This window comes from Xyrauchen texanus, chromosome 14 (genome assembly GCF_025860055.1).
Source record: "Xyrauchen texanus isolate HMW12.3.18 chromosome 14, RBS_HiC_50CHRs, whole genome shotgun sequence".
Taxonomy (NCBI): Eukaryota; Metazoa; Chordata; class Actinopteri; order Cypriniformes; family Catostomidae; genus Xyrauchen; species Xyrauchen texanus.
Genome location: NC_068289.1, coordinates 21,954,281 through 21,979,869, shown reverse-complemented (window position 1 = coordinate 21,979,869; position 25,589 = coordinate 21,954,281). Strand labels below are relative to the sequence as shown.

Sequence of the window (25,589 nt, the reverse complement as noted above, 5' to 3'; positions counted from 1 at the left end):
ATATTTAAAATATTTTAATATTTTATAGTTCAGTTTTAGTTTTTTATTACATTTTGTTTTTATTAATTTTTTTATATTAAGTGATACAGAATGATATAGAATGGGGGAAACAGGCATTTGTGCAATGTGGGTTGTATAGCTTGACACCGAAACATACAGTTTGTAAATAATAATTATAATATAAAAAAATCTTCATTTTAATAAGACCAACTGAATTTCATCACCGATATTACAGTAGAAGGAAACACAGCTACACAATTTTACAAAAATTTGCAACATTGGAACTTAAAAGATAAAATACATTACCACATTTCACATTTAAGTTCTTGTACTATTTAAAAAAAAATACAGCTGTATGAATATGACATGCAATCTCTTATTAACACTGTGGCCATGGGAAAGTGAACATTTACAGTGACAGCAAAACATTTAAATTCCATTTTTCACGTGTAATAATTTAATCGGCTTCTTTCAACTTGTTGAACATGTATTTTCATTTGGGTATTTCTAATTTGTGTTGGATGATGAGAGAGAGCAGCAGAGAGTGCTAAGTGTCTGAGTCGTTGTCATGGTAACCAGATGAGCTGAGCGGATTGCTGTGGATTGATAAATTCAAATCATCATGCAAAGCAATAAATGATCTTCCCTTCCGTGCAAACGATACCACACACATCTGGTATCAAGATGTTGACGATATTTAATTTCAAAGAAAAAAAAAAAATCAGTGAGCCTTACAGCTGAAACCAGGACAATATTACATTTTTTTTAGAGAAATGATGGGACACCGGGACACACCTCGTAAATCTGGGACCGACTTCTGGTCATTCTAGTTTTCTAACTGTTTTGCTTCTCTCCATGATGTACTTTTAGTGGTTCCTTCCTGCTCTGTCATTGCTAATGTAACGAGGGCAATAGCCCATCTGCTAATATTATCGCTGCATAGTGGCATCTTCATGTTGATAGTGGGTTTAAAGGTTTAAAAACCTATAGCAAAAAAAATTTAAAACTTAAATTTTTTTAAGATTATTTTTATTATAGTTAAGTTTTTTTCAGGGCCATGAAAATGTATCTAAATGTAGTTTATTAGTTTATTTAGCAATTATGTTCATTTGTATTTTTATTTCAGTTTACAAAAATGTTTTTCCTACATTTAGTTTTCATTTTCGTTTTAGTTTACAATAATAACCTTGCCTCCAAGGAGCCACATCAGACCCATTTAGGACTCACAAGACCCCAAAGAAAGCACTTCAGACAACACAAGACCCAATCAGGCCCCACTAGACACCCTAGAAACTATATCAGACCACTTCAGACCCTATCAGGCCTTCAAGACACTATTTCAGACCCCAAGAGACTGCATTAGAACCTACAGAGACTACTTCCAATTAGATATCATCAGACCACCAAAAACCCACGTCAGATCACTTCTGACCATTAGGCCACATCAGACCTCAAAGAAACCACTTCAGACCACATAAACCCAATCAGACCTCATCAGACACCCAACAATGCAGAAAATAATTTTCTTACCAAGCATGTTTGTCTTATTTTCCAGTAAAAATATAGAAACATCCTTAAAACAAGAAAAAATTATCCAAGAAGCAGAATGATATAAGATATTTTGTCTTGTATTCGCAGAAAACACAGGGTCTGAAATGGTTTCTTGGATGTCTGATAGGGTCTAATGGGGTCTGATGTGTTCCAATGGGGTCTGAAGTGGTTTCTAGGGGGCCTAATGAGGTCTATATTTTCTGTTCCTCTAGTGCAACCAAAAAGAATAGCAAAAATGTACTTTATTTTAGAAAGTTTACATATTTTACTGAAAAACAAGGCACAAATACTCAGAAAAAAAATTTTTGCAGTGAAAAAAACACATCAGAGCACATTATACCTAATCAGACTGCCAAGAAACCACTTCAGACCACATGATATTGAATTACACCCAACCAGACCCCATCAGACCTCATTAGACTTCCAAGAAACCACAGCAGACCCATTTAGACCATGTTAGACCACAAAGATACTATTTTAGACCACACGAAACAACATAAGACACAATCAGACCCAACTAGACACACTAGAAACCACATCAGACCACTTAAGATCCTATCAGACCTCCAAGAAACCATTTCAGCCCCCCAGAGACTGCATTAGAACCCATATAGACTAGTGTTGTCACGGTACCAAAATTTCAGTAGTCGGTACCAATACCAGTGAAATTTCACGGTACTCAATACCATTTTCGGTACCAAAGCAAAAACAGGTTACTAAACAACACTCTTTTATTAACAAAGTCTACAAAACATTAGCAGCAGAACTAAGAACAGAAATACGCCATTGAGCAACACATTAATTTAAATATATTATTTTTTAATCATAACAAAACTGAACAATGTATGCTTAAAGTATTTTTGAACACTTATAAGATGTGCTTCAACTTTTGCAACTTTTAATTTGTTTTTACCAAGTACTAAAAAAAAGCCTTAATAAACAAGCATACAATAGAATTAATAAAAAACAATTTACAAACTAATGTGCAAAGTGCTCTCTTATTAATAAAGCTGCATATTGCCAATTTTACTGGCGACCTGTCCAGGGTGTCCCCCGCCTTTCGCCCAATGTTAGCTGGGATAGGCTCCAGCCCCCCGCAACCCTGTACACAGGATAAGCGGTTGACGATGGATGGATTGCCAATTTTCTTCATGATAAGAAATGCATAGTGACATTATAAATATATATATATATATATATATATATATATATATATATATATATATATATATATATATATATATACACACACACACTCACCTAAAGGATTATTAGGAACACCTGTTCAATTTCTCATTAATGCAATTATCTAATCAACCAATCACATGGCAGTTGCTTCAATGCATGTAGGGGTGTGGTCCTGGTCAAGACAATCTCCTGAACTCCAAACTGAATGTCAGAATGGGAAAGAAAAGTGATTTAAGCAATTTTGAGTGTGGCATGGTTGTTGGTGCCAGACGGGCCGGTCTGAGTATTTCACAATCTGCTCAGTTACTGGGATTTTCACGCACAACCATTTCAAGGGTTTACAAAGAATGGTGTGAAAAGGGAAAAACATCCAGTATGCGGCAGTCCTGTGGGCGAAAATGCCTTGTTGATGCTAGAGGTCAGAGGAGAATGGGCCGACTGATTCAAGCTGATAGAAGAGCAACTTTGCCTGAAATAACCACTCGTTAAAACCGAGGTATGCAGCAAAGCATTTGTGAAGCCACAACACGCACAACCTTGAGGCGGATGGGCTACAACAGCAGAAGACCCCACCGGGTACCACTTATCTCCACTACAAATAGGAAAAAGAGGCTACAATTTGCAAGAGCTCACCAAAACTGGACAGTTGAAGACTGGAAAAATGTTGTCTGGTCTGATGAGTCTCAATTTCTGTTGAGACATTCAGATGGTAGAGTCAGAATTTGGCGTAAACAGAATGAGAACATGGATCCATCATGCCTTGTTACCACTGTGCAGGCTGGTGGTGGTGGTGTAATGGTGTGGGGGATGTTTTCTTGGCACACTTTAGGCCCCTTAGTGCCAATTGGGCATCGTTTAAATGCCACGGCCTACCTGAGCATTGTTTCTGACCATGTCCATCCCTTTATGGCCACCATGTACCCATCCTCTCATGGCTACTTCCAGCAGGATAATGCACCATGTCACAAAGCTCGAATCATTTCAAATTGGTTTCTTGAACATGACAATGAGTTCACTGTACTAAAATGGCCCCCAGAGTCACCAGATCTCAACCCAACAGAGCATCTTTGGGATGTGGTGGAATGGGAGCTTCGTGCCCTGGATGTGCATCCCACAAATCTCCATCAACTGCAAGATGCTATCCTATCAATATGGGCCAACATTTCTAAAGAATGCTTTCAGCACCTTGTTGAATCAATGCCACGTAGAATTAAGGCAGTTCTGAAGGCGAAAGGGGGTCAAACACAGTATTAGTATGGTGTTCCTAATAATCCTTTAGGTGAGTGTATATATATAGATAGATAGATATTATGATTAAGTCGCGAGCAACCGCATTCTAATCTAGCTGCATTTAGCGTGCGTGCGTGAGGGAGGAGCGACTGAGGCAGAATCTCTCTCAGCCGGGTACAGTTTCAATCTCTCCCCCTGAGATCGGGACATTCACGCAACTCATAGAAGAGGCACCGACCACACAGAGAAATGCCAGTTTCTGAGTTTATAGTTATTAACATGACCTGCTTCTGTATTATTTGAACTTTAATAAAGCAATTTTACTGCATTTAAGATGTTACGCCGGGATGTTTCCTTTAAGAGCTCCGCCTCCGCTTATTCCACAATGGTATGCTTCTGAATGAACTTTTTTTAATCATTCCCTAATACTTTGGGATCTACATAAAATAAACTGTGAAAGTTTAGAGTGCATCTGGACTGATCTGTGTAATTATTCCTCCATCAGGTGTGAACTGCTGCTCTCACATGATATCGTTACAGTTTAATGTGATTTCATGTTATGTTAAATGAGATCAAACGACTATTCATCAACAAACATTTTTCTCATCAATTTTGTATTTTCGACGATGTCGATAATGTCGACTAAATGTTTCAGCCCTAATGCAAATAATAATATGCTTTTAAACTCACCTGCTTTATTTGCTTGAATAAATCCGGGTGTCTGTCTTTATTACGTTTGTTGTGTTCCCTCCTATCGTCAGAAAATTGCGAAAGCAGCGTTTACAAACAGGTTTTTGCTGATCTGTGATGTTTCCCTGTTCATCAGCCTCAAATTACCTGGCTTTTTCCACTTTTCATTTCGACATGATTCAGTTGATGCTCCGCAGCAGCTTTGCTTGTCGTCATCTTTTGCTTGTTGTGAGCGTTCGAAAGTTCCCGCCTCTGCATGGGTACCATTCAGAAATTCTGGTATCGTAAATAATTTTTTGTTTGAGTACCGACTTGGTACCGGGGTACCAGTATTTTTGACAACACTAGTATAGACTACTTCGAAACACATTAGACCTCATATTGTGTAACATGATGGCAACACGGTTGGCCACCTCGGTGTGGAGCTCCCCAATTCTTTTGTTGTTTTTGTTGGTTTGTCCTATGTTTAGTAATTTTTTACAATCAGTTTTACCAGGGACGACCTGGTGATCATTAGGCAGCACACACTTGACACAATCTTGTCCTGGTTTTTGACTATTCAGATATTTTGCTGGACATTTTACTTGGAGGAGCAGCTATGAGACGCAAGCGCCAACATCGTGGCCAAGCTCAGACAGTGCGGCTTTCGAACATGTTTTCAGCTAATGTCCCTGCATCAGTGTTGAGAGGCCTGAAATACATTACCAACTACAAGACACCATCCCACCATTCCCTGTAGGGAATCAACAACTGTCACAACCTGAATGTGTTTTACTGTAGATTTGAAAAACCCGGTCACACATCCCACACCCGCTCTGACCCTCACTTCACACAAACACCAACACCACCCGTTACCACCCTCCTCCCCTCTCCTGCTACTCAACCTGCTCTTAAGATCTGTGAAGAGGATGTGTGCCAGAAACAAGACAAGAAGATCTTTGACACATCGACACTGTGAAGTGCCCAACTGCTTCAAATGCTCCATCATCATCCCCGTCCCAAATAAACCCAAAATCACAGGACTTAATGACTACAGACACTTTGATCTGACATCTGTGGTCATGAAGTCATTTTAGAGACTGATGTTGGCCCACCTGAAAGACATCACTGGACCCTTTCTGGATCCCCTTCAATTTACTTATTGAGCAAACAATTCTGTGGATGATGCAGTCAACATGGGATTGCGTCATATCCCGCAACATCTGGACAGACTAGGGACATATGCAAGGATCCTTTTTGTGGACTTCAGTTTGGCTTTTAACACCATCATCCCAGCTATTCTCCAGACCAAATTAACCCGACTCTCTGTTCCCACTGTCAGTGGATCACCTGCTTTCTGACGGACAGGCAGTAGCTAGTGAGACTAGGGAAATTGACTTCCAGCACCTGTACGATCAGCAGTGGTTCCTGTGCTCTCTCCAATAATCTTCTCCCTGTACACAAATGACTGAACCACCAAGTACTCCTCTGTTAAGCTCCTGAAGTTTGAAGATGACACTACTGTCATCGGCCTCACCAAGATGACGATGAGTCTGCATACAGATGTGAGGTTGAACAACTGTCTGTCTGGTGCAGTCAAAAGAACCTGGAGCTGAACACGCTCAAAACGGTGTGATTGTGGACTTCAGGAGGAACATCCTAATACTGACCCCGTTCCCCATTCTGAACAGCACTGTGGCAGCAGGGGAGTAATTTAGCTTCCTGGGCTCTACCATCTCACATTGAATCCATTGTGAAAAAGGCCCAGCAGAGGCCTTCCTTCGCCAGTTGAGGAAGTCCAACCTACCACAGGCGCTGCTAATCCAGTTAAACTCAGCAGTCATTGAATCTGTCCTCTGCACTTCAATAACTGTCTAGTTTGTTTCAGCTACAAAATCAGACATCAGAAGACTACAAAGAACAGTTCGGACTGCTAAGCGGATAATTGGTTGCCCCCTGCTCTCTCTTCAAAAACTGAACACACTGAGTGAGGAAAAAGGCTGGAAAAATCACTCTGGACCCCACTCACCCAGCCCACTCACTAATTTTTGAACTGTTGCCTTCTGGCCGCGCTACAGAGCACTGAGCACCAGAACAATCAGGCACAATATTTTTCTCTCAAGCTATCCATATCATGAACAGTTAAAACTGCCCCATTGAGAAATAATTATGTGCAATACACAGCTTAGTGTATTTATATTTATCAAACGTATCATACCTCTGCTGCCATTACATTCCCTTGCACTATCTGTATATAACAGATTTGTATTTGCACATACATTTATATATATATTTTGTCTTATTGTGCATTTCTATATATACACTTCTTTTCTATTCACTTTTTATTTTTATTAAAAATGTTTTGATTAATTCTGTCTTGTTGTTGAATTGTTTGTACACTTGAAACTTCTGTCACCAAGACAAATTTCTTGTATTTTTAAGCATACTTGGCAATAAAGCTCATTATAATTCTGATTCTGATAAGACTGCCAATAAACCATGTCACATCACTTCTGACCATTAGACCCAATCAGATCCCATTAGACCTCATTATACCCCAAACACTACAATAAATCATTGTCTTACTATTTCTTATTTATTTTCCGGTAAAAATATGCAAACATCCTTAAAACAAGCAAAATGACAAAATATTTTGTCTTGTTTTCTCAGAAAACATTTTTTTTTTTTTTAATGTCTGATATGGTCCAATGGGGTCTGAAGTGGTCTGATGTGGTTTCTTGGAGTCCTAATGAGATCCTTACTTTCTGTCCCTTTAGTGACACCAAAAACAATAGCAACATTTTTACTTGTTTTTAGAATGTTTCGATATAATTACTGAAAACCAAGAAAAAATATTCAGCTAGAAAATTACTTTTTGCTGTGAAGAAGCCACACTAGAGCACATGAAACCTCATTAGACCTCACCAGACATCCAAAAAAACACTTTAGACCCCATGAGACCAACTAAGACCCAACCAAACCCCTTTAGACCTCATTAGACCCTAAAGAAACTACATCAGACCACATCGGACAACAAAAGACCCAATCAGACCCACAAGAAACCACATCAGACCCCATTAGACCTCATTAGACCCTAAAGAAAGCATGTCAGATCACTTCTGACCCATTAGACCTCATCAGATCTCCAAGAAACCACATCAGAACCCTTCAACTTTAACTAGTCGTAGTGTTTTTTTTTTTTTTCAGTTTAAGATGTCACATACTACCTGTTATTCGTCAGGATGGACCAATCACAGTAATTTATAAAAAATAAAAATGATAATATAGAGATTGCTGGGATATTTCATATGAATGTTAGGTAAACACCCACATTTGCCACCCAAAGTGTACCAAATATTAATCTTTGAACCATTGACAGTCTTTTGTAGGAATGGGTATTTTTGTGTGTCTCAGCCTTTGTTAGGGTTTGAATGCTTGTGTGTTTGTCAGGTGTTGTTGAGCACCTGTTCGGATGTCTTGTAAAAGGCCACAGAGGCATTGACCAGCTTCAGTCTGTCCTCCATCTTCAGCATGAGCTGCTGCCAGTGCACTGCCACCTTCTCAGCACAGCTTCGGATGGCCTCGGGGTCATAGTGCCCGGCCTGTAACATCAGCTCTGCCTTCTGCTGCACCTGTAGTGCACTCTGATGAGTCTTCTGCAGAGAGTTAGCGTGAAACAAAGACTGCGATAGAGAGAGAGACAGAGAACAATAAATATACCTCAGCTCTGAGATGAAAAAAGCAAACTACCATACTACCAGTCATACTACTATAGATGCCTGAAAGAAAAATAATGTAACAAAATGTTCCAAGTGACTACATATTTGGATAATGTAATCAGGCTACAAATATTTTTTTAATTGTAATTGTATTACACTACATTTTATAATGTGCGGAATCAGATTAAAGGTAAAAATCTGTGGATTAAATGATTACATTATTGATGACATCATCAATCAGTCAAAGGCAATAACTAGTGAGTCATTTACGAATTAGGAATTTTAGAAGAGTAGTCTGAGCAGTGCATTTAAAATATTTTATGTAACATCTAGCTTGGTGTGCATGTAGCTAAACAAATTGATACACTGCATTGCAAGTGCTCAATACAATACACATTTCTAACATTTTTCTAAATTTATGAACAAAAAATGCCACACTGTTTGTATTTGCTAGTCCACCTGTCCATAATTCTAATAACTTTTCTGTAAAAACACATGACTGCAAACAAACATTTTAGAAGTGTCGGTCACATCCAGTGTTGTGCTTTTGCACCATGCAAATTCACTTTGGCCCATGCTTCAGGATGTCATTAAAAGCACATGTTTTAGGTTAAGGCCACATGAATAATCATACATCTCTACATCATATCTAGAGACAATCTCTAATTATTGATTTCAAAGCTGGACAATAAAAAGTCAAATTCCTATTCCTAATTTCCTAAATAACAATAATTATTTTTAAATTAACTAACAAATAGCAAGTTTCTGTTTGATTTTATGTTTAATAATATTTAATGAAAGGAATGTTACTGTGGGATTGCAAAGGTGGTCCTCTGTCTTTCATATAAAATCACATGAAAAAATTAAGGTCTATCCCCTATTCTCTGTGATGGCTATAGGTGCCCCAGCCCTATTCTGTGAATTGATGAACATTGTTCATGACTCAATCCATGTCCGAGTATAAATGTATTGCCGTAGGTGTGGACCCTTCCTTATTTCTATGAAAATGAAGTTATGCTGAATGGATTAGGGCTGGAGAAACCCAAGTATATGGCAGGTTCAACTGCATTCATTGTTTAATGTTCACCTGAATACTTTGTAATCACCTGGAAGTATTGCCTCCTGAATGCCTATAAAATACAATGTATGTCTCCCTAAGTCAGACTTCACGACTCTCCCGATCTTCTACAAAAAATAATCCTGCTGAAGCTTTACCCAAGTTTCCTGGTCTTCTCTGAGAGTTTCCTACATTACTTAATACATTTAAAATGAATGATTTTCATCAAAATATACAATGGGTTATCCAAAAGTATTCCAAAAGTAATTTGATTTGATTACCTAAAATTTGTATATTATTTATAATGAAACAGATTACAATTTATATTGTGTAATATATAATTAGAATCTGATTACATTTCAGAAATAATATACCCAGCACTGCATACAACTAATATACTATTTTTGCAGTATGCTGTATGTACAGTGGGCACAGTATACGTTTTCTGAATGCATGCAATATTGGATGCACCTTAGAGGATACAAAGGAAATTTGTTTTCTGAAATAGTTCTGCATTACCTCCCATTCATTTTTGCATTCCATCGCAATAGTTTGCAATCCATCAAAATAGTTTGCTTTAATTGCCAAAAAAATTGGCACTCTCTTGCAATAGTTTGCATTCCATTGCAATAAATTGTGCTACCTCACAATTAGTTTTGCATTCCTTTGCAATAGTTTGCTTCTCTTTTGCAATACGTTTTGCATTCCAACGCAATAATTTGCGGTCCCTCACAATACATTTTATATTCCATCGCAATAGTTTGCGTTTGCTCGCAAACATTTTTTATTCAATTGCAATAGTTTGAGGTCCCTCGCAATAAGTTTTGCATTCCCTCGCAGTATGTTTTGCATTCCATCGCTTAGTTTGTGGTCCCTCACAATACATTTGCATTTTATCGCAACAGTTTTTGTTCCCTCACAGTCATTTTTGCAATCAGTCGCAATAGTTTGAGGTCCTTCGCAATAAGTTTTGCATTCCCTCGCAGTATGTTTTGCATTCAATCACAATAGTTTGCATTCCCTTGCAATATGTTTTGCATTCCATCTCAATTGTTTGCATTTTCCCTAGGCATGTAACGATTCACTCAACTCGCGATACGATACGATACACGATACTGGTTTCACAATACGATTTTCTCACAATTCTTTAGCAAAATGAGATTTAAGATAAATGAAAAAGTGTCATTTTATTATTTCTCACTCTTCTTTGTGAAACTGAAATATCTTCACAAAACTAAATTGACATTTTAAAACAAATCCCAAATAAAATAAATACAAAAAAATACATCTCTTCATTTAAACAAACTAAGGCTTTGCCTGTGCTCTTTCCTAGCTTAGAATGTTTTTTTTAAGAAATATCAGCATATCCACATTTTCTGGCAGAAGCTGAGATCTCTGCCCATTCACAATGTCCCCTGCTGATGAAAAAACCCTTTCACTGGGGACAGAGGTGGCTGGTGTGGAGAGATATGCTTTTGCTATACTGGATAGCAGTGGGTATAGCCTAGCATTCTCTTTCCACCACTTGAGTGGACCGCTATTGAGGGAACTGGATGTTTCAGCTCTGTATTTATTAATTTCTGCATCAATCTGACTGATGTGCTATGCAACTGGTTCATCGAAAGTCCCTCCAAGGAGATCTTCCAATGCCGTTTTCTTGGAAGGAGGTTGTTTCAGCTCAGCTTCTGCTCTGTCTGTCTGGTCAAGAGGCTGCTCTGCTGCAGGGGGGTGGCCAAGTAAAATCTAAGTACAACATTGACAGGGGTTTCACATTGTTATAAAGGCAAGATTTTAATATCATTTGTTATCTTTTGTATCATTACTTTTGAACACATTTAGAAACACATTTAGAAAAATATGCCATACAAATCAACAAACTATTAAAAAAAAATACAAGTAAAAGAGTAAAATAAATACAATACCTGGTTCTGCAACATCAGCACAGCTTTCTCCTTCAGTCTGTGGAATACATCCTCACGTTGGTCTTTCTCTAGATGAGGCAGAGCCCGGAATCTGGGGTCTAATGCGGTGCACTCCAGCATGTGGTTGTACTCTGAATTGTATCTGTTGTAATGGTTGTTCAGTATAGCTCTCTTCATGTTGCTCACAGTGAGGGAGTCTTCTTCGTTGGATGCCATGTTATGCTCGATCATATGCTTTGAGGGCACAATGAGAGACACAGTTGCTCAGGAGAGTTGCTGTCACAGCCGCTTGCTGTTCGAGATAGCGTTCGATCATATCCAGACTGCTGTTCCAGCGCGTAGTGACATCGATGATTAACTTGTGCGCTGGAAGCTCCAGTAGTATCTGTTTGGCTGCGAGTGCAGCTGTGGAGCTTCGGTGAAAGTAGGCAGCAATGCGCCTCACTCTGCCCAACAAACGGCTCACGCGGGGCACACTCAAACCCGCTTGGCTGGCTAAGTTCAAAGTGTGGGCAAAACACCTGACATGGGGGGCCAGCCCAGCTTCTCTGACAGCAACATCCATATTCCTCGCGTTGTCCATGACCACAGCAATTCCATGGTTGGCCTTTTGAAGCACCCATTCACTCACAGCTGATTTTAAAACTTCAGCAATATTAGCTCCGGTGTGTGTTTCGAACAGTGGGCGAGTTTGGAGAACAAAATTAACCATCTCCCACTCACTGGTTATCACATGGGCTGTGACTGTAAGATAACTGTGGGTAGCCCTGGAGGTCCAGCTGTCGGTTGTAACTGACACACTATATGCTTTTCTGAGGGTCTCAACTACCTTAGATTTTGTTTCCCTGTAATGCGCTGGCATGACAGTCTGGCTAAAGTGGGGGCGTGATGGGATGGTGTATTTGGGCTCCAATGTGTTGACGAGTAGCCTAAATCCTTCATTTTCTATGACCGAAAACGGCCTCATATCTTTTGCCATAAAAACACCAATACACCTTGTGATCTCCTTGGCTCTTGCACTCGTCGCCGCAATTAGGGCTGCAAATCCGCTGGTCAGAGTGGTTTGGCCTACTAATAGGTTTTTACGTGCAGATGGCGGTGACTGGAGCTTCTCACTTTGGTGACGGTTTGTATGCTGCATCATGTTTGTTGTGCTATTGGTGTATATTAACATATTCTTGCAGTATCTGCACACAGTTTTTGTTTTGTCTTTCACCACCTCACCGCTTTCATTTTTAGTCTTCGGAAAGCCAAAATGCCGCCACACCTCCGATTTGAATGAAGATGGGGCATCCTCAAGATCAAGATCTACACTTGCAGCCGCCATGTTTGCTACTGTTTAACGCTACAACTTGTTCGCTGCTATCGCGCCTGTAAAGCGAGGTCAAAATATACTGCTTCAGCACCCCTGCTGTTTAAAACGTGTATCATGATTCCTTTAACATCTCAACCGACACGAATTGTCACATATTTTCATCGATTTTCAACCGGCTCGGAGTGTATCGTTACATCACTAATTTTCCAACAATATTTTTGCATTCCACTGCAATAGTTTGTGTTCCCTCAAAATAATTTTGAGTGTCCTTGCAATATGTTTTTCATTCCATCGAAATAGTTTGTATTCACCCACAATAAGTTTTGCATTCCATTGGAAAAGATTGCATTCCCTCACAAAATGTTTGCATTCATTTGCAATAGTTTGCATTCCCTCGTAATAAGTTTTGCATTCCAACGCAATAGTTTTGCATTCCATCTCAATAGTTTGCATTCCCTCACAATAGTTTTGCATTCCCTCGCAATAAGTTTTGCATTCCATCGCAATAGTTTTGCATTCCATCACAATAGTTTGCATTCCCTCACAATAAGTTTTGCATTCCATCGCAATAGTTTATGTTCCCTAACAAAAAGTTTTGAGTGTCCTCGCAATAGTATGCATTCACCCTCAATAAGTTTTGCATTCTCTCACAAAATATTGCATTCCCTCACAAAAAGTTTTGCATTCCCTCGCAATACGTTTTGTATTCCATTGCAAAAGTTTGGATTGCCTTGCAATAAGTTTTGCATTCCATCACAATAGTTTGCATTCCATCGCAATAGTTTTGCATTCAATCACAATAGTTTTGAGTGTCCTCGCAATAGTATGCATTCACCCACAATAACTTTTGCATTCTATCGCAGAAGATTGCATTCCCTCACAAAAAGTTTTGCATTCCCTTGCAATAAGTTTTGTAGTCCATCGCAAATGTTTGGATGGCCATGCAATAAGTTTTGCATTCCATCACAGTAGTTTGCATTCCCTCGCAATAGTTTTTTGTTCCATTACAAAAGATTTATCGTTCCCTTGCGATAGTTTGTGTTCCCTCAAAATAATTTTGAGTGTCCCTGCAATATGTTTTTCATTCCATCGAAATAGTTTGTATTCACCCACAATAAGTTTTGCATTTTATTGGAAAAGATTGCATTCCCTCACAAAATGTTTGCATTCCCTTGCAATAGTTTGCATTCCCTCACAATAAGTTTTGCATTCCATCGCAATAGTTTTGCATTCCATCTCAATAGTTTGCATTCCCTCACAATAGTTTTTGCATTCCCTTGCAATAAGTTTTGCATTATATCGCAATAGTTTTGCATTCAATCGCAATAGTTTTGCATTCAATCGCAATAGTTTGCATTCCATCACAATAGTTTGCATTCCCTCACAATAAGTTTTGCATTCCATCGCAATAGTTTATGTTCCCTAACAAAAAGTTTTGAGTGTCCTCGCAATAGTATGCATTCACCCTCAATAAGTTTTGCATTCTCTCACAAAATATTGCATTCCCTCACAAAAAATTTTGCATTCCCTCGCAATACGTTTTGTATTCCATTGCAAAAGTTTGGATTGCCTTGCAATAAGTTTTGCATTCCATCACAATAGTTTGCATTCCATCGCAATAGTTTTGCATTCAATCACAATAGTTTTGAGTGTCCTCGCAATAGTATGCATTCACCCACAATAACTTTTGCATTCTATCGCAGAAGATTGCATTCCCTCGCAAAAAGTTTTGCATTCCCTTGCAATAAGTTTTGTAGTCCATCATAAATGTTTGGATGGCCATGCAATAAGTTTTGCATTCCATCACAGTAGTTTGCATTCCCTCGCAATAGTTTTTTGTTCCATTACAAAAGATTTATCGTTCCCTTGCGATAGTTTGTGTTCCCTCAAAATAATTTTGAGTGTCCTTGCAATATGTTTTTCATTCCATCGAAATAGTTTGTATTCACCCACAATAAGTTTTGCATTTTATTGGAAAAGATTGCATTCCCTCACAAAATTTTTGCATTCCCTTGCAATAGTTTGCATTCCCTCACAATAAGTTTTGCATTCCATCGCAATAGTTTTGCATTCCATCTCAATAGTTTGCATTCCCTCACAATAGTTTTGCATTCCCTCGCAATAAGTTTTGCATTATATCGCAATAGTTTTGCATTCAATCGCAATAGTTTTGCATTCAATCGCAATAGTTTGCATTCCATCACAATAGTTTGCATTCCCTCACAATAAGTTTTGCATTCCATCGCAATAGTTTATGTTCCCTAACAAAAAGTTTTGAGTGTCCTCGCAATAGTATGCATTCACCCTCAATAAGTTTTGCATTCTCTCACAAAATATTGCATTCCCTCACAAAAAGTTTTGCATTCCCTCGCAATACGTCTTGTATTCCATTGTAAAAGTTTGGATTGCCTTGCAATAAGTTTTAGATTCCTTCACAATAGTTTGCATTCCATCGCAATAGTTTTGCATTCAATCACAATAGTTGAGTGTCCTCGCAATAGTATGCATTCACCCACAATAACTTTTGCATTCTATCGCAGAAGATTGCATTCCCTCGCAAAAAGTTTTGCATTCCCTTGCAATAAGTTTTGTAGTCCATCGCAAATGTTTGGATGGCCATGCAATAAATTTTGCATTCCATCACAGTAGTTTGCATTCCCTCGCAATAGTTTTTTGTTCCATTACAAAAGATTTATCGTTCCCTTGCGAAAGTTTGTGTTCCCTCAAAATATGTGTTGTGTTTCCTTGCAAGAGAGATGACTTAATGTATACAGCAAATGTCATGCAATTTCTTTGCTTTTCTGGAACAAAAAACATACCAGAAGTGCAAAATATCTTTTTTCCCCCAGTGTCAAAAACGACTCATTCAATGATCCGTTCTAAACAATTCATACTAAACTCCTCCTTTGCTCTGATTGGTCATATGTCCCAGTCTGTTGTGATTGGTCTACCACTTAGCGCAGTGTTTGAAGGAAGGTCAAACCTGTCCATGAGAAGCAAATGAAGAACAGAGGAGGGATTTTGTTACCAAATGAGGTAGGTTAGTACTGGAAGTATAAACGACTCGTTTCAGTATCTGTTCTTTCTTTTGGGAGTCAATAACTCAATAATTTGTTGTGCACTTTGATTTTTGAAACTTTGCAGATTTTTTTACATTCACAAACAGCTATATAACACACTATTTGAAAAATCATAATTGGTGCTCTTTAAATATACATTGTTGAGATTACAGATTATAATACAAGCCATAAACTGCAGTAAAACCAGTGGAATAGCCTTTTGAAACGTCATCTAAACCCAGGATATGTAGGACTGAACCTGTTATATTTGTCACCATCCACAATATGTTATTGTGGCCAATTTCTACTCTTTTGCATCATATTTATTTATCTATCTGTATATGACTGTTCTGATTGGCTAACCACATAACAGTTTTCCTAGTAACAATGGCAATTGAACCAAGTTTCTAAATACGGATTAGGTGTTTAAATATGGGCGGTCATACAGTATGTTAATGAGATCATTGCTGTGACGTCATAATCATGAAGATTACTTATCGAGTTACTTTTGCGGTTCAGTTTCAATAAATGTCTGAGCGGACTGGAGAGAGAGAGCTTTGAGTTCAGAAAGTTACAGTATGACATTTTAATTTAAAAAGTGCAAGAAAAACCTGTTTTCTATGATCTGTGTACATTTGAGATAGAAAGAGAGGGGGATGGAGTGAAGTTATTTCAGTCACCTGTACAGAGGACAGGATTAAAGAAGCATTCCTATAGATGCCTGACAGAAAGATGCTGTACCAAAATGTTCCAATTGTACAGAAAGTGAGACAGTGAGAGAGAGAGGGATGTGTGTTTGTTTACCTCTATTGCGAGCTGGAACTGTTCATGTTCTCTCTGTAGTTGTTCAGCCTCTGACAGTGAACTTGCATTCACCATACTGGCATCCAGCATAGACTCGCCATTACGAATCCAACTCAGAACCTAAACAACACACAAGACAAACAACTTTAGCACTGAAACACAAACATAACACATTCATCTATTCATCCATCCATCCAACACAAAGATGTCACAATTTCCTAACAGGTTATTAGCTACACTTCCACATGCATTATGATTTTTGCAGTAAATTCCTGGAATAATTTGCAGTAAGTGGCAAACTGATCCAGCAGTACATCTGACCTGTATGTGACACGGTCCGGGTATCGTTCGTTCATTTGTTTTTGCTTTCATATATAAAAACGGAAAAACGAGAAAACAACTCCTTTTTTCGTTTTTTTTGAAAAACGAAAAAACTAAATTATGACTTGATTTTTGGTTTTCCCGTTCTTGCACGGAAATCAGAAAAACGACTTGATATTCCGATTTTCCCCTGTGGGTGGGGCTAAATCTGATTGGCAGGATATGCATTCATTGTTTTTCAAATTAAGAGTTTTCCAAACACTGTATTTGTTAGCCTGTAAAATTAATAGTCTATATGCATGCTATTTGTCACCCAATTATTTGGCTTCACTGACTGAAAAAATCTATTGAAATAGCCTAAATGTAAACATGTTCACGCATTGAAGTTGTCACGGTGGTTATCAGACAAAAGGCTGAATGGAGAGAAGGCCCTTCTTATAGTTTATATTGCATTCCATCGCAATATAGGTTACTTTTGCCGTCCCTATACTCCTGCTAACTACAGTTTTGAGGATGCCTTTCAAGACAGTCATTGGCAAACACCTACAGTCGTCAACCAAAATGCCTATTATCGCCGCAGAAAAAATAAACCAGTCGCATTTCAAGTCATTCGCGAAATGACCGCCAGGTGGCGCAAATGGATATTGTGCAAAACAGCAGCAATTGCCGCATTTTGAAATGTAAGTGGGGTTAATGTCAATTAACAGTAAAGATGAAATACTACAACTATGGTAAACAGAATAAAACATTTTTAGCCCAGAAAAATAGAAAAAATAGAGACAAGAACAATATATAGCCTATATATTTCATATTGTAGGCCTATCTTGACGTCGGTTGGCTGACATAAGCCTATTCCCGGGCCGGGGAGCAGCGATAACAAACAAAAAAAAATCAAATAAACAAACAAAAATAAATTAGGTGCAATTAAGCTGATATTTTTTTACTATTCTATTGAGGAATGAAACGAATGAAGAGCGCTTCTCGCTCATGTGAGCGAACACACACTGGAGAAATGAACGTTTGGGCATTTCTCAGGGAGTACACTCATGGCCGAGTGGTAGAACTTACATTACGATCATGATACGGGTTCAAATCCCGAGCAAACACAGCAATTTTTATATTAGCCTATTAATGCATTTAATACCATATTATTAATGCAGAGATTTGTCTAGTTCTAAAACTGTTACAGCATATAGTTTTTTGGTCATATAATAAAATTACCATATACTTCCATTTTACACTAAGGAACAAATATTATCCAACAGAATGACTTTACATTTGTATAATAATTTCAAAAGCAGTTCTATATTAAAAAAGCTACTTCACCAATAGACTATATCAAATATATAAAAATAAGTAACAACTGTTACACTTTTGAATCATGAATTAATAATCTCATAGGCCTACAAATATCCACATTTGTCATCTGAAATGTAGGGTAGCTTTCACTAAGATGTTATTGAAATTATATTTCCAATATGCATGGAAACACTTACAGAAATTTTAGCTTGTTACATGCATTTATTTTGATTAAGTAAATCGTTGAAACATCAGATAATCAATAAAACATGAACAATTTTTAGGCAAATCTTTTTGTTGTGTTTATTAGACACATCAACGCATTTTTGAAAGGTGTGCCATTGTAGTTCACTGCCTCATCAAAAAGAACAGAAATGTCAGGCCACTGTTCTGTGAAGTGCTGTTCCACACTGGCTCTGTCCTCTACTGATGTGATGGGATTACTGCCAAACATGGACAACCTGGTCAGAGTTGACCCAACTTCTTGATGATACATATCTGCTGCAACAGAGGCATTTGGCAGAAACACTTCATCAATCTTGGCTCTGCATCCACCCTCAGCCAGGCGATTTGGTACTCCTCTGCCTGAAATTTTGACCATCATTAAGTTTTGTTTTGTAGAAAGCCTTTCTAAAAATTTAATTTTGTTTTGTATCATTTGTATCTTATTTTTAATCAATGTTTTATCAACCAATTGCCTGGAGTTAATAAATAAGAAGCAAACATAGCAGACAATATAATCAGGACATGGAGGCGCCGGCAAGATTGCATTGCTCGTGAACTGGAGCTCATCTTATAAATGAACCGAAACTCGGCGTTTAAGCTGCTTCACAGACACCAGAAATATATAGAAAGCTTAAAAATGTCTAATTTTAAACGAAACAATTCAAAACGAAAAGAAACCGACTAGCCTACTCTCTGCTTATGTCTAATCCGAAATGTGCATTTCTCTATCGCGTTAACTACTGCGGACAATATTGCAGCCGACACATACACTAACAATTAAAATGTCTCCTTGCTATATTTGAAACATTCATAATCATTACTTTTGCCGGTTCCTTGTGACAGCTTTTGCGTTATTGGCAGCGTCACCCTCTGGTTACACGGCGTCACCACCGAATCGCACCGAAAACATCGGGATTTTTTTAGACAATAATCGCACGACCTATTCGATATTCTATAATTAAATCAACAAATCGAATATTCGAAAATCGTGACTCATCCCTACTGCTTTATTAATGTATTCAGTGTAAAACCGGACACCCCCACACAAATGTGGCTTTTTGTTAATGACTGTCCTACTACAGGATTTAACACAGAGTAACAGCTCACTACCAGTTACAAAAGACACTGTAACAGTCTGTCACATGCAATTCTAGTTGCATTTTTCATCAATTAATTTCTTAAATTATCCATTGACTATGTTCTGGCCAGCCATCTAGTGTCAAAAATATTTTTTGGCCCGATGCCAACCTTACTTGTCGACCCCTGGAATAAAGGAATCAACTCCCTCATTAGAGACTTGCCGCCACCTAATGGCGGTGTTAGTTTCATATAGTTAAAAAGTAGACGTTTCATTTTTTTTCCAATAATTTCATATTTCTACATACAATTTTTTACATTTAAAACATTAATCTCTTAACATAATTTATGCAATTATAATTTGCTGTATATGTGTAAATCCACATGACACAGGCTAAACAGCCTGGGTCAATCTCAATCCAAAATCTCAATCCAAAAATGTATTATATTGATACCGACTTCCTTTTATTTGGTCATAGTAACCATACACCAAACACAGTGTCTTTGCATTCTGATTGAATTTGTTGACTAAATTTAAGAATCTGACATAAGAGGACAGATGACAATCCTGCATTATATTGTATTATAATGACGATGTAATATAGCACTAAACTTTGACTATAGCCTGCATGTGGCATATTACTAGGAACCTCAAAGCATATTTATGTGTATGTGCATACAGGCCATAAATAACAAATAGACATTATAAAAAATATATTATTCATAAGAATTTAAGTTAATAAAAACATCTAAAACAAAGAATAAATGTATTATTTAAATTTGTATAATGACAACTGTCAGTGCGTGAACAGGCTTTTAGGCTTGAATTTAGGCTATTTCAATAGATTTTTTCAGTCAGTGAAGCCAAATAATTGGGTGACAAATAGCATGCATATAGACTATTAATTTTACAGGCTAACAAATACAGTGTTTGGAAAACTCTTAATTTGAAAAACAATGAATGCATATCCTGCCAATCAGATTTAGCCCCACCCACAGGGGAAAATCGGAATATCAAGTCGTTTTTCTGATTTCCGTGCAAGAACGGGAAAACCAAAAATCAAGTCATAATTTAGTTTTTCGTTTTTCCAAAAAAACGAAAAAACGAAAAAAGGAGTTGTTTTCTCGTTTTTTCGTTTTTATATATGAAAGCAAAAACAAATGAACGAACGATACCCGGATCGTGACACATTGTCTATACAGACTTATTTCATAAAGAGCTGAAAATAATTCAAAACACTCTCTCTCTCTCTTTCTCTGCATTAGTGCTTAAGTAATGGCAGGCACTTTGTTGTTTGTTGACCTTGCCGACAGCACTCTGGCCCTCACTTACACTCTGATTGAGACTTACACAGAGAGAGAGAACCTGAAAAAGTGATTACAGCTTCATCTCTCTCTATTGATTAACAACCAGAGGAGCTGTCACTTGTAACGCTCTTAATCAAAAGGGGCCGGATAGCTTGCCTAAATGGTTGTAGTCAGGTATAAGCAAAGACTCACAAGACGTAACTTCCACCGTGGTGATTTATTATCAGCGTCGTCGTCGTCGGTCCCACGCACACATGGGCAGTTTGCAAAACACACAGCTAACAACAACTGCGTTACTGAATAGAAATAAAAGCAGAATAAGAACAACAGAAATATAAAACGGACTTGCACGCATACATGCAAAGTTCACAGCTCGCGCTTCTCATATCGACTGCCCACTCTGAATGAGGGAGTAACAGAATACGTTCCATCTTAAAGGCGCAGTACCTAATTCTACTTGTTACAGATTCCCCCGTCAAATAAAGGCTGACCGCAGCCGTACACAACCAGGGAGCCTTACTGTTTCACTTAACAACCATACATACATGCTACAGTTGAAAAGCTGTTACAGGGTGAGAAAAGCAAAAATAAAGCACAACCAGTACAGTCCCACAAATCCGTACATTGCACTTAAGTTCAATAAAACAAAACATCTGTGTGCAACACTTAGGTAAAGTTGGTTTTATATTCGCATATTCGCACATTCGCGGACTTCCGCGTTCAATAACTCGTGAACTAAACGTTGTTGCTACACACAACACCTATCACATATAACTACAGATAAAACACCAGAAGCTACAACATAAATTTCCTCAAAACGATCTTTCCTTCGCACTGGACAAAATACATTGATCTCTATGCGCAGGCTGCTAAGAAGGGACCATCTGCAAAGTGCAAACCCGAAGGAAAGCTCGTTTTGAGGAGATTAAAATATTAAAACAATGTTATTTGTGTAGTAACAATATTCAGCTCATGAGATATTGAACGTGGAACTCCGCAAATATGCGAAGCGAATATAAAAAGCAACTTGCAGACTTGATCATGTAGGACCTTCAGGACCACATAGCCTACGTGGACAGCACCATGAACATAGTCAAGTTTAAAAAAAAAACCCAACCAGGGTAAAAATAGTTTCAGGTTTGATATTTGCTGCGTATTCACCTAGACTGCTTTAGTGTACTTTTGTGTAGGCTATTGTACATACAGTACGCAAAAATGTTTTATGTAAAAGTTACAGTAATTCACCAAAGGGATTTTTTCATGTTCCAAAGGTTGTAGTATGTTCCTACTGACCAGACTGACTTACTACAGGTGAAATTTTGACAATAACTCCCTTACTGTACATACTGCAGGGTTGGGGTCAGAATCCCTGTCTCTTCAATTTAATTATATATATATCCTTTTTATATATATCCTTTTGAATGATTACTTTATTCTTATTAAAAATTCAACAATCAAGTATGTATCCTAATCATTTCTGTATTCATTTTCTTTTAGGTGCATTCCAGTGTGTGCCCTTGGGTTGTGTTCACATGCAAGGGGCCTTTTGATGATAATTGTCTTGGGATTCAGAGAGCAGCGAGAGAGACTCTGTACTCATGTATTGCATATATATTATATATATATTGTAAGTAAATCAAAACCAAATAATTTACAAGCTTTTAACTTCATGAGGTGCAATGGCAAGGTATCTAACACCGGAGACGTCCTTGGTGAATCTGCCTCTGGCTGGACATTTCTTTACAGTCCTTTTTAAAGTCCATCAACTTTTTGACATGTTCAGAAATCCCCTCCTGGAAACTCCCTCTGCATACATTCAGTCTTTTACAGCCAATTGGTCAAACACAAAATCTTGAACTGTCATTATTTCTGGAAGACCCCTTAGGACTTTTGCATATAAAACTCTTTGTCCTCTTTTTCTGGACCTTTCCATCATCCCTGTATCTAATGTATCTCGTCTGCAACACATAGACGGTAATGATGGCATTTTTCTCCTTTCTTTTGCAAAGCTCTTTCTAATACATTTTCAACTCCTCTCTACTCTGCCACCATCATCTGCTTAATAAATGCTTACAACATTCAGTGTGGTATGTTTTTCTTTATAAACCATTTTCATAATAAGAATATTTATAAAACAAGTTACAGTATTTTCCTTAATAAACCAGCTTCATAATAAAAATCTTTATAAAACAAGTTGAGGTGTTTTTCTTAATAAACTATTTTCTCAATATATGGTTACAATGATTATTAATACAAGTGTTTTACAGTAAACACATTCTTAATAAATTGTTTAACAACTACTTATGGTACCTTTCATTATAAAACCACTTTTTATTAGTTACAATTGTGGTTTACTATGACCCAGAAATACTTCATATACCAGAAGCCATGATTAGAATAGAATAATTGCATATTTCACAACAATATCCACATATCTGCATCTATATATCTGTCTTAGTTGACTTGTATAAGTTTGAGGGTCAATTTATACATAATTTCACCTTATTTTCATTAAGTGAACATCTCATGTGTATTTCTTTAGGGAGTGGAGTAAAGGGGCATATTATCTTTCCTGCTTTCCTGGAGTGAAATGTTTTATCAGCCTGTTAAGGTGGACTGATCTTCTGATAATTAGCTCAGGCCTTCTTCAGCCTCGAAGAGAACTGTTGTTTGTCAGTGTTCTGTGTGTGTGTGCGTTTGATATTCTTTGCAGGTTCTGAACTTTGTGATATAGCCTAAAACATTCTCGAACCCTGGAAGAAGGTCACCACGGACTTAAATCTCGGAAATGGACGACAAATATTCTGATTAATGGCGATATACCCACTTATCTATCAAAAATGTATTATTGTTTAGATTTTATGTTGTCTTAGCCAATCAGAAGTAAACGATTATGTATGTAATGCATGTCCTTGTAAACGGTATACTTGTTTGAGATTTGTTTGTAAGTTGGCTTGCGACCTCCTCGTGACTTTGACACTGGCTTTACCAATTTAACTGCAAACTATTCTTCAGTAAAATTGTACTTATATGATTAAATTTCACGACTCCTGGTCTTTCATCATATTATTATCTAGTCCTGGGTCTTACAACTGTACCCCCCCCCAAACAGTACAATTTTAAATAATTTTTTCCTGTTCCAATGGCTGTAGTGCTTTCCTAGTGATCAGACTGACTTACTACAGGTGAAATTTTGACAATAACTCCCTTACTGTAAGTACAATAAACTAATAAGTTCAAGAAAACATTACTGTAATTCCCCTAAAGTATTTTTTCCTGTTCCAAAGGCTGTAGTGCTTTCCTAGTGACCAGACTGACTTACTACAGGTGAAATGTTCACAATAACTCCCTTACTGTACGTACAATAAACTAATAAGTTCAAGAAAACATTACTGTAATTCCCCTAAAGTATTTTTTCCTGTTCCAAAGGCTGTAGTGCTTTCCTAGTGATCAGACTGACTTACTACAGGTGAAATTTTGACAATAACTCCCTTACTGTACGTACAATAAACTAATAAGTTCAAGAAAACATTACTGTAATTCCCCTAAAGTATTTTTTCCTGTTCCAATGGCTGTAGTGCTTTCCTAGTGACCAGACTGACTTACTACAGGTGAAATTTTGACAATAACTCCCTTACTGTATGTACAATAAACTAATAAGTTCAAGAAAACATTACTGTAATTCCCCTAAAGTATTTTTTCCTGTTCCAAAGGCTGTAGTGCTTTCCTAGTGATCATACTGACTTACTACAGGTGAAATTTTGACAATAACTCCCTTACTGTACGTACAATAAACTAATAAGTTCAAGAAAACATTACTGTAATTCCCCTAAAGTATTTTTTCCTGTTCCAAAGGCTGTAGTGCTTTCCTAGTGATCAGACTGACTTACTACAGGTGAAATTTTGACAATAACTCCCTTACTGTACGTACAATAAACTAATAAGTTCAAGAAAACATTACTGTAATTCCCCTGAAGTAATTTTTCCTGTTCCAATGGCTGTAGTGCTTTCCTAGTGACCATACGGACTTACTACAGGTGAAATTTTGACAATAACTCCCTTACTGTACGTACAATAAACTAATAAGTTCAAGAAAACATTACTGTAATTCCCCTAAAGTATTTTTTCCTGTTCCAAAGGCTGTAGTGCTTTCCTAGTGACCAGACTGACTTACTACAGGTGACATTTTCACAATAACTCCCTTACTGTACGTACAATAAACTAATAAGTTCAAGAAAACATTACTGTAATTCCACTAAAGTATTTTTTCCTGTTCCAAAGGCTGTAGTGCTTTCCTAGTGACCAGACTGACTTACTACAGGTGAAATTTTGACAATAACTCCCTTACTGTACGTACAATAAACTAATAAGTTCAAGAAAACATTACTGTAATTCCACTAAAGTATTTTTTCCTGTTCCAATGGCTGTAGTGCTTTCCTAGTGATCAGACTGACTTACTACAGGTGAAAGTTTCACAATAACTCCCTTACTGTACGTACAATAAACTAATAAGTTCAAAAAAACATTAATGTAATTCCCCTAAAGTATTTTTTCCTGTTCCAATGGCTGTAGTGCTTTCCTAGTGATCAGACTGACTTACTACAGGTGAAATTTTCACAATAACTCCCTTACTGTACAATTATCACATATATTTATGTAATAAACATTATTACATGTGTTTATTACATATGTTTATGTAATAAACTGTAATTCCCCTATAGTGTTTTTTTAAATTTATATTCAAATGGTTGTAGTGCTTTCCTAGTGACCAGACTGACTTACTACAGGTGAAATTTTCACAATAACTCCCTTACTGTACGTACAATAAACTAATAAGTTCAAAAA

The 25,589-nt window shown here is 37.4% G+C and overlaps 1 protein-coding gene across 1 annotated transcript in view; it reads right to left on the bottom strand.

Annotated features, from left to right (window-relative positions):
- LOC127655014 (kalirin-like) overlaps positions 1–20,976 on the bottom strand; it is a 160,823-nt gene extending 139,847 nt beyond the window's left edge. The window contains 3 exon segments of the mRNA XM_052142608.1: positions 8,103–8,321; positions 16,515–16,634; positions 20,937–20,976. Coding sequence (XP_051998568.1) covers positions 8,103–8,321; positions 16,515–16,604 — 309 coding nt within the window. The 5' untranslated portion in view covers positions 16,605–16,634; positions 20,937–20,976.
- Between the last annotated feature and the right edge of the window lie 4,613 nt (positions 20,977–25,589).